Source organism: Miscanthus floridulus, chromosome 17, assembly GCF_019320115.1.
Source record: "Miscanthus floridulus cultivar M001 chromosome 17, ASM1932011v1, whole genome shotgun sequence".
NCBI lineage: Eukaryota > Viridiplantae > Streptophyta > Magnoliopsida > Poales > Poaceae > Miscanthus > Miscanthus floridulus.
Window position 1 is genome coordinate 3,047,468 of NC_089596.1, and position 9,795 is coordinate 3,057,262.

The window sequence follows — 9,795 nt, forward strand, 5'->3', positions numbered from 1 at the left end:
TGCTGCAGGTGGACTGGAGCCTATAGAAGTAGAGCAGAATGAAATTTCTTCTCTAGAAAAGAAACCACAAAGTGAAATGTGTGATTTTGAAGTGCTGAAGAGGAAGTAAAGCTCTTTAGACGAATGCAGCAAAGTGTCAACACAAGACAGGAAAATTTAGGATAGAACGATGGATAGGACATGCATATATATATATATATATAGACGAATGCAGCAAAGTGTCAACACAAGACAGGAAAATTTAGGATAGAACGATGGATAGGACATGCATATATATATATATATATATATATATATATATATATATATATATATATATATATATATATATATATATATATATATATATATATATATATATATATATCCCGCCCAGTAAATTTTGCAATTTTAGAGTTTAAATTTGTCCCACAAATTTTGCAATCCTAGAGTAGTAGGCTATCACATCAAGTGGGACCCAGGTTATGGAAGTCTCTTAACGCTAAAAAAAAAACACGACCGACAGCCAAACCTCACGCGAACGCCCTCAGCCACTCGTTTCATCTCCCCCATCCGAGACTCCCCACATCCTACTCCGTATCCTCCGCTGCCGAGCACTCCCGCACCACCTCAGAGCTCCTTCCCCATCCATCCACAATCCTGATCCCGAACCCAAATTCACGCTCAAATCGAACTCCATCCCTGCAGATCTCCTTTCCCCGTTCCTCTCCTCTAGTAGCTCCTCATCCTCGACGCGCGCATGTCTCGAGGCGGCGGCAGGTGCTGTTGGCCTGCCGGATCGACCCGAGGGTGCCCTCGTCAGTGTAGAAGTATCCCCAAGAAATCCGGCCACCCTCCTCGCGCGGATCAACCCGAGGGTGCACTGCCCATCTCGCGTCGGTCCCACGATGGGCCTGTTCGCATCGGCCGCTAAGAGATGCAGCAACGGCAAGAAGTTACTCCGCAGTGCGGACGCGTGCTGCTGTTCGCCGTCCGCCTCCGCCCCTGGTGGTGTGCGCGGCAAGGAAGAGGCGTCGACGTCTGCGCCGGCTTCCACGCCAGATAGCAAGAAGAAAAGGTGGAGGAACAGGACGTTCTGGAGGAAGAAGAGGAAGGCCAACAAGGAGAGCGGCGATGGCAGCAGCGAGCTCGCGGACCTCGTCAACAACATTTCGGCCAAGTCGGGTAAGCCGATCCATCCAACAGCCACTCGTACGCATGCAGATGCAGATGCAGATGCCCATATGCGTGCATGGCTAATACGCTTGCCGGTACGTGCTGCGCTGCAGATGTCTGCAAGAATGTGAATGCGGCCGAGGAAATCCTACGGGGCAGCAACCAGAACATGCTGGACAGGTTGCTTGTTGCTGCGATAAACTGCTATTTAGGTCTCCAAAATGATGAACTGTTGTATATGCATGATGATGAAATGCTGCTTTTGGTAAATAAGAATTATCCTACATAATGAAACTGGTGTTCTTATAAATCTGTATAGGTAAATTCACAATGTTTTCGACTCTCTGATATGATATAATGAGGTTATTACTCGTACAACAGTACAACATCATGGCCAAATAATTTTTACATTCCCATTTATATGTTCTGCAGTTTATACATTCCATTCTTTGCATGTAAACTGAACCGAACTTATCTATTTACTATTTACTATATATCATGAGCTGAACTTTTAGGCCTAGAGAAGTTTCTGAAATTAAAACACCACCAACATAGGAAACATTTGCCACAAACCATTTAAAGTTCAAAACTTTATATAATTACAGCAGTACCAAAAGGCTTACTCCTTTATATTACAGGATATATAATTACAGCAGTACCAAAAGGCTTACTCCTTTATATTACAGGACATATAATTATAGCAGTAGCAAAAGGCTTATTCCTTTATATTACAGGACTATCAAAATACTCATGTGGGGTTTACTCATGTCCATCATTATTTTTCTAAGGACTTCGTCACTGTCTCATAGAGTTGTCGGTCACAACTAAGGCTTTTAGGAAGCATGCCTAGCGCTTCGAGCCTGCCTTTGTCAATGTGAGGAATTTTATATCTGTTTCCTCCTCCATCTTTCATCACCTCAATCAAACACCCTTGTAGTGTGAGGAACACCCTATTCAAAGTATCTGGATCATAGTTATTAAACTCATTTTGGACATTCTGAATCAGCTCATCCAAATGCCTAGAGATCCTTTCATAGGTTAACGATTGGAGAGATGCAAAGAATCCCAGGTCTAGTACATTCAAATCTGGGGAATTTGCAGGTTGGTTGACGAGTCGTATGTCGAGCCCTGTTTGTGCTACAGCTTGAGCAAATTCTGCGTCATCTACTGGCACATGTGAAGGGGCATTGTCTTGTTGAATATATATGGTTTTTCCTCTAAGTTCTCGTGGCCATTTTCGAACAATAGCTTTTAGAACTTTACCAATCAGGTACGACCTCATAGTAGTTCGATCCACCTTAATAGGCTTACTGACTTGGGCCCCTCTCCCTCTGTTACGGCTTCTTCGTTTTGCTCCTTCCTGCAGTAAATGAGAGACAAAGTCGGGATAACAAATGAGTACCAAAAATTGATGTAAGATAGCGAAACAAGTGTACTATGCTGTACCTTTCTAACAAATGGCCACACTCCTAGTTTCCCATCAAAAATGCAATTACCTGCATCATTATATATAGGTCTTCCAACTGCTGATAGGAACATAACTTTACCAACGAAATTCTTATTCTGCACAGTCCTATGTGGGTCATCCTCGTCTGGTAGCATATAATATTTCCTGTACGTGGATGTTGTGTTGAACCACTTCTCGTCTATATGGATGATATTGTCCATTTCAATGAACTTGGGTTCATTTGGCAATGTCCGTTTATCTAACATGGAAATACACCATTGTAGCCTCTCTTTCTTATTTTCTTCCCTCAACAATGGCTTTAGTGTGCTAGAGTGGCGTCGTAGTAGCCCTTCTTTGAACCGCGTATGCAGAGTGCTCTTTTTTACACCGATGGCTTCTGCTAGAGATCGAATAGTGCTCCTCCTATGCAAGGGAACACTAAGAATCTGAGATAGATCTACTTGTACCTTTTTGCGCCCGCACTTCTTGGGCATTCTTGATCTAACATCCACTGGCCTTCCTTGTGCACGGCATTGCTTCGCTCTCTGCCAAATGCGTTGCACTCGATACCTACTCACTTTGAACAATTGAGCAACTACAATTGTGCTTTTTTCTCTTTAGTCTTCCATGGTTGCTTCTCTCAAGCAATGCTTCATAGATTTGCTGTCGTTCGGCATCTGTCAAATTTCTGTATGGACGTGCTCTATTCTGAGTACCATGATGATCTTCTTCAACATCTGAGTCCTCCAACTCCTCTTCATCGAAGTGTACCTCCACAGCATTAGCATACACACCATACTCGTGCATGTCGTCCATCATGTCTACAAAAAAGGAATTACAAGGTGAGTTATTGTAGAGCAGTTGGTTAAGATTTGAAGATCAATTTAACTGACATGAGTTACAAAAACCAATCAGGTCTGTTGGATTAGGTGCATTGAACATTAGATATTTAATGTCCTTTTAGTAGTAATCTGTACCCATTATGATTATAGCATATATGAAGGAAACCCCTTAATGTTTGAACTATTCAATTCAACGTGCTTTGGAAAATTAAATGAAAAAGGATTGATGATGGTGTACTCACTGATAACTTGCTGCATCTCTTGTTGCTGCTCAGAAACTTCAATGTTGTGATGTTCTTCAACATCCGAGTCATCCAACTCCTCTTCATTGAAGACTATGTCCTCTGGGTGAGTATGAACACCATACTCATCCATGGCCTCCACCATGCCTACAAAAGAATGAAATGGTGAGTTGTGGAGCAATTGTGTAGGAGTATTTCTTAGTTCAATTTTCGGTTCACTTATGAGTGTTGGTACAAGTAAATAATTATTGGTATAAGCGATGAACTGTAACTGCTGTTAATTTTCTGTATTGGAGAACTGTAACTGCAGGCGTATTCAGCCATTGAAAAGAAAAAGGTTAGCAGGTCGTAAGCTTACTGTGAACTTGATGTATTTGTCGCTGCAGCTCAGAAGGTTCAAAGTTTATATCAAATTCATGTGGACCACCAAAGATGAGACATGCATCTTGCGGATGCTCTTCCTGTACTCCAACTACTGCAATGAGGTGAGGCACAATATGTAATTCAAGTATGATTCTAGTTTTAAGTAGATAATTAAAATTGAGCTGGTTCTTATTGTTGTCTGAATACAATCAATAGAAAAAGAATTACCTTCATGATGTTCGTGTTCTCCCTCGGAAGCATAAACATTGAGATCGATGACATGCATACCAAGGCGTTCATTGTGATGAAGATGTAGGGGCTGACCTTGGAAATGGGCTTCAGCTGCATAAACTTGATCTTGCTGGACATGAGAGATTTTGTCTTCTTGCTCATATGCAGGTTTTTGATTGAGATCAGGTAAGAGCTCTCCATGTTGATCTGGAAGTTGGGCTTCATCTTCATGAAGTTGATCTTCCCGGAGATGACCGATTTCATCTTCCTCATGTGCAGGTTCTTCATTGAGATCAGGTAAGAGCTCTCCATGTTGATCAGGAGGAATGTTGAGATCTATGGGCATGGCTGATGATGAAAATGGCATCCAGGTTGATGGAGGGGAGGCTGGTGTGAGTGGATGATCTTGTGGGTATTGCAGGGAGAGCTTATACGAGGGGAGGCTGATGGGAGTGGATGATCTTGTGGGTGTTGCAGGGAGAGCTTATACAAGGGGACGTGGGGTGGCACAGGCGGGAAATTACTTGGAGATCACAGGCGGGAAATCACTTGGAGATGGTTCAAATTTTGGACACCGCGTGGATCATTCTCAGCCACAAACTAGTGTTCATGGAAGCTTTGTTTATTTTTTCTCTGTCTCCAGAGTCTTCTCGCCATGTCGTGTCAACCTTTGTGTAAAGACACGTGTAGGCCATATCCTGTGCAATGATTATGAAACTGAACTCTGGTATAGTATGCTAGATTAACAGTAGGGGTATTTTGGTCATTTGCCTTGGTGCATTGGTGGCTCCCTCAGGTCTTACAATTGCAAAATTTACCGGACGGAGGATATGGCCTACTGTTTACACAAAGGATAAGGCCTACTGTTTACACAAAGGTGTTTAGATCCCACATCACTTCATTTTTTTTGAAACAATGGCAGGAGCTCTACCTTTCAATTAAGACGAATGAAGTTTATATACAAGCAAAAGGTAGCCAAGCGTGGCGCTAAACACCACGAAAGGTTACCCACCCACGCAACGCGACAGAGTACACACCGACAACCCATCATAAGATGTCAGACCAACGGGCCCGAAGTAGTAGGCTGCAGCAGGTCATCGTTGTCGAGCTCAACGGCCCCGCGAAGAGCAGCTCCGACTTCCTGCCATGATCCCATGCCCCGCCCGCGGCGATTGCCGAGCCTCTAAAGCTGAAAACCCAGCCGTCGGAGAAGAAGGGTTGGACACGCGTCATCGTTGCCGAGCTACATCCCCTGATGCAGCAGCTCCGACTTCGCGATGCAGAACTCGCCGTCTCGCATCAACCGGGCGCCGAGAGGCGGAGGGCATCCGCCGAAGGAGACATCACGGCCGAGACAAATTTCCACAGCGACGCCTTCAGGAAGGGTACGACGCCGGATGCGTCGTCGTCGCTTGTCTAGGAAAGGACCGGGTTTTCACCCGTGGAAGACATGGCTGGGGGCACAAGAACACGACGCCCCCAACAAGGAAAACGGCGCCCACAGGCATCGCCGTCGCCAAGGCTTTCGCCCGAGGTGCCCCTAGCACATACGTTGAGCCAAGATGCTGGACCGTAGCCTGTCGCCACCGTCGTCATCACTGCCATCCCGTAGAAGCTTTTCCAGAGGGGCATCGACGCGCCGGCTGCTCACAGCAGCCGCATAGCTGCGTCGGCCGCCACCCCCTCTGATCGGGCAACATGCAGAACTGGACTTACCCAGCCACGCGCGTCATCCTGCCGCACGCCAAAGCCGTCGCCAGCTACCGTCGCCGACCCAAGCACCCGCCGTCGACGCTGCCGACCTCCGCCAGCCACCGTCAGGCACATGCCCCACCACGGGGGCCGCCCCCTGCCCCGGGGGCACCGGATGTGGCCGTGGCGCCAGATCCAGTGCCCCACCGCCGGCTTCTCTGCCACCCACCGCCGTCGTATGCCGTACGGGCCACCGCCACAGCCACCGCGAGACCTTGTGGGGCAAGGACCACCGTCGAGCCGCTGCCGCCGAAAGGCCCGTCAGCCGCCCCTGCGCACGTAGATCGAGCGCAGAGGGGACCGGATCCGGCCGCTGGGGAACAGCATCCGCCAGCCGCGGACCGGAGCAGGTGGGCTGGCCCGGGTCGGCTGCTGCCCCGGCAAGGCAGCAGGCGTGCGGGCACAGGCGGGTTGTCTCCGCCTAGGCGCCGCCCCGGCCGCCTACAGGCGCGCGGCCACCCCATCGCCGGCGCTGCCGCCATGGACACCGCCCAGCACCTGCCGCCCTCCCCGTCGTAGATCCGGTCGAGGGGCGCCGGATCCGCGCGCGCCGGCGCTGGGGACCGGCAGCCGGCAGCTGTGCACGGGAGCTCCTCCGAGAGAGAGAGAGAGAGAGAGAGAGAGAGAGAGAGAGAGAGAGAGAGAGGGAGGGAGGGAGGAGAGAAGTCCCAGCCGTCGCCTTCCTTGCTCTCGGCCATGTCCGCCGTCGAGCTCCGGCAGCGGCCAGGCGATGAAGGCGTGGGGAAGGGCTGGCGGCGGAGGAAGGGTCGCCACCCGAGCCACCCTCCTGGAGAGCGACGCGGGGGCCGAGTTTATCTTCTAGTGGTGCCAATGTAATGCCAATTTGCTCCAGCACTTCATTTTATAAATTTAAGGGTAAAACAGTACGTACAAACTTACAACAGGAATTAACTGTAAGCATCAAGCCAAAAACAAAAGGCTGATCTTAGATCATCCTTAAAACGAAGCGACTGAAGCATACATCGGTTTTTGAAATTTGCAAACCAAATGTTGACGTGGACTTGGCCATTGTTGAACACTCTGTCATTTCCTATCTTCCATATCTCCCACGCAGCAGCTTTACAATATATTGCAAGTTAGGATATAGAAAAAGGTCCATTCGTTCAGGTTTTTAGAATAGATAGGAGATAGCTTGAACTGACGGGAAGTAAGCATTAGCTAAATAGCTAGTTGTTACTCTGTCTTACTGAAACAGTTTGTTTCCCCTCCGTGATTGACATGATGGGATAGCATTAGGTATCTCTATAATTTGGGGAAGGACCTCTCTTTTATTTAGAGATTGAGGTAACTTGATACCCCTTTTCTGATCATGTAATGTCCGTTTTTCTACAAATCTCAAACACCATGAACTGAAAATATGTCTCAGTGAAGGTTGAGGGCTCTTTTCTTTTCTTCTTTTTTTTAAAAGAAAAATACAAACCAAGAGAATCTGACATCCATCAAAGATAGAGAAGATTTTACAACAACTAAAGTCGCTGCTTGCCTCAGATGATTATGTATGAGTTGCTGAAGTTATGTTAGACCAAGGGTGGTTGAGAAAGTTGTGTTATTATAATAATGGCTTGTTGTGACGGGAAACAAGATGAAAGTGTTAGTTGATCTCCACCGATTGGCCCGGCCCTTGGATCCACGTCTTTATTGGGAGCGTCCAACCCTAATATGGTTGGTGGGCCCCCGTCGCACAGCGCCATAAATAGGAGGTGGGGGCCGGGGCGCTCGAGTCACGAGGTTCGCCTGAGCCGCCTAGCACCCCACCCACAGTCCTAAACCCTAACCGATCACAGAGGGGGCGTTGCCAGCGACGGGAAGCGCCGCCACCGCCTCTGCATCTACCCCGAAGGGTTGCTACGAAGCCGGGCTGCCCTGCGACCTCTACACCGACCCTTGGATGCCGCCGCTACTGCACCGCCGCCCTTTGACTCAGCACCACTACCGGGTTATCACCAAGCACTGCGATGGCGAGCCCATCTTCATCCAATGCGGCCGATGGACTCAACCCAATGGCTTTCATCTCGCACATACCACCCCTAGAACAGGGCAATTACAGAGTATGACGAGAGAAGTATGGGCTCACACTTGCGCTGTCCGAGAATGACTTAGCACTCACCTCCCCGTGTCCTATTGAGCTAGTGGACCCGGTGAGGGAAGAAAACGAGTCCGATGCTGATGGCACTGCTCGATAGCGAGATTATGCAGAAGTGCGCATGAAGTATGATCTCGAGCGCAAGAAGTGGGACATCTCGAACCGCAAGTGCTTGATGGTGGCCAAGTCCACAATCTCAGATGCTATAAGGGGGTCTATCCCAGACTGTGATACCGCCACGGAGTACCTAAAGAAGGTGGAGAGTCAGTTCACTGGCTCTTCAAAGGCTTATGTTAGTACATTGATCAAGAAATTGTTCAATAAAAAATATACTGGTGACGGTATCAGGGAGCACATTTTAAAGATGAGCAACATGGCTACGAAGCTGAAGTCAATGGATTTGGGGCTCAAGGATGAGTTCCTGATTCATTTGGTTTTTGCTTTCTTGCCAAAGGAATATGAAACTTTTGTTGTTAACTACAACATGCAGCCCGACATGTGGGACATAGAAAAGCTCATCGCAATGTGTGTTCAAAAGAGGAAAGGCTAAAGTCCTTACAGGGTAACTCTGCTAACCTTATCAAGGACAAGAAAAAGAACTTCAATAAGAATGCCAAACCTCAAGGAAAAGCCCTTCAGAATGAGCACCATCAGAAGAACAACAACGCTCAAATTGAAAAGGATCAGTGCAAATAGTGCAAGAAGCATGGACACTACCAGAGGAACTATCCATACTTTTTGAAAAACCTACTGAAGAGAGGTAAGGATTTCATTACATTCATAGATGAATTCTTGTATTTAAGTTATGCAAAATCTACTTTGTGGATTGATTCAGGTGCAACTGTTCATGTTGCAAATTCATTAAAGGGATTCCGTACGAGGAGGACCCTGCAAAGAGGAGAAAGAAGAATTAAAGTAGCAAATGGAGTTGAAGCTCAAGTTGAAGCCATTGGAGATCTTTCTCTAGAATTAGTTGATGGTTTTCTACTTAAGCTTTCAGATGTTCTATTTGTACCATCTTTGCGAAGAAACTTAATAAGTGTTTCACATTTAGATGACGATGGATATGATTGCCATTTTGGTTATGGTAAATGTCAGATTGTTTATAATATTAAATGTGTTGGTCTTGCCTTCCGATAAGACAAGCTTTATTTATTATCACTTTCTGAGAATGTGAATGGATGTAAGTGCTGAGAATGAGAATGCTTCCTCGTTTATGAATGCAATAAATAAGCGGAAGAGAGTGCATGATGTATCTTCAAAATTATGGCACTGTCGTTTTGGCCATATTTCGAGGGGGAGAATAGAGCGATTGATTAAGAAATCAATTCTTCCACCTTTAGAATTTTCAGATTTAAAACAATACATAGATTGCATAAAAGGAAAGTATGTTAAGAAAATAAAGAAAGATGCCAAATAAAACACAGGAATTTTAGAAATAATCCACACAAACATCTGTGGTCCTTTTCCTGTGAAGAGTGTGGATGGTTATGATTCATTTATAACATTCATAGATGACTATTCTCGTTTTGGCTATATTTATCCAATTAAAGAAAGATCGGAAGCATTTGATAAATTTAAAATATTCAAGGCTGAAGTAGAGAATCAACACAACTTAAAGATTAAGGTAGTAAGGTCCGACCGTGGAGAAGAGTACTA

At 46.4% G+C, this 9,795-nt stretch overlaps 2 protein-coding genes across 4 annotated transcripts; one reads left to right on the top strand and one right to left on the bottom strand.

The window, feature by feature from the left end:
- The first annotated feature begins 549 nt into the window (after positions 1–549).
- On the top strand, positions 550–4,786 carry LOC136518551 (uncharacterized). 3 transcript variants are annotated; one of them, XR_010774548.1, is made up of 7 exons: positions 550–1,164; positions 1,269–1,335; positions 3,720–3,851; positions 4,073–4,171; positions 4,266–4,466; positions 4,560–4,577; positions 4,652–4,786. XR_010774548.1 is itself a non-coding variant. In XM_066512227.1 (6 exons), exons 1-6 carry the CDS (start codon positions 888–890, stop codon positions 4,579–4,581), a joined length of 615 nt encoding a protein of 204 aa, XP_066368324.1. In that variant the 5' UTR covers positions 550–887; the 3' UTR covers positions 4,582–4,689. The 3 variants fall into 3 exon arrangements, 1 of the variants encoding a protein (XP_066368324.1); XR_010774549.1 differs by having other exon boundaries at positions 4,449–4,577; positions 4,652–4,778; XM_066512227.1 differs by having other exon boundaries at positions 4,449–4,466; positions 4,560–4,689.
- On the bottom strand, positions 1,931–3,215 carry LOC136518180 (uncharacterized). Its single transcript, XM_066511841.1, has 2 exons — positions 2,602–3,215; positions 1,931–2,515 (listed from the first exon to the last, which is right to left on the bottom strand). The coding sequence occupies exons 1-2, from the start codon at positions 3,094–3,096 to the stop codon at positions 1,931–1,933; spliced, it is 1,080 nt and encodes a 359-aa protein (XP_066367938.1). The 5' UTR covers positions 3,097–3,215.
- Positions 4,787–9,795: the final 5,009 nt, after the last annotated feature.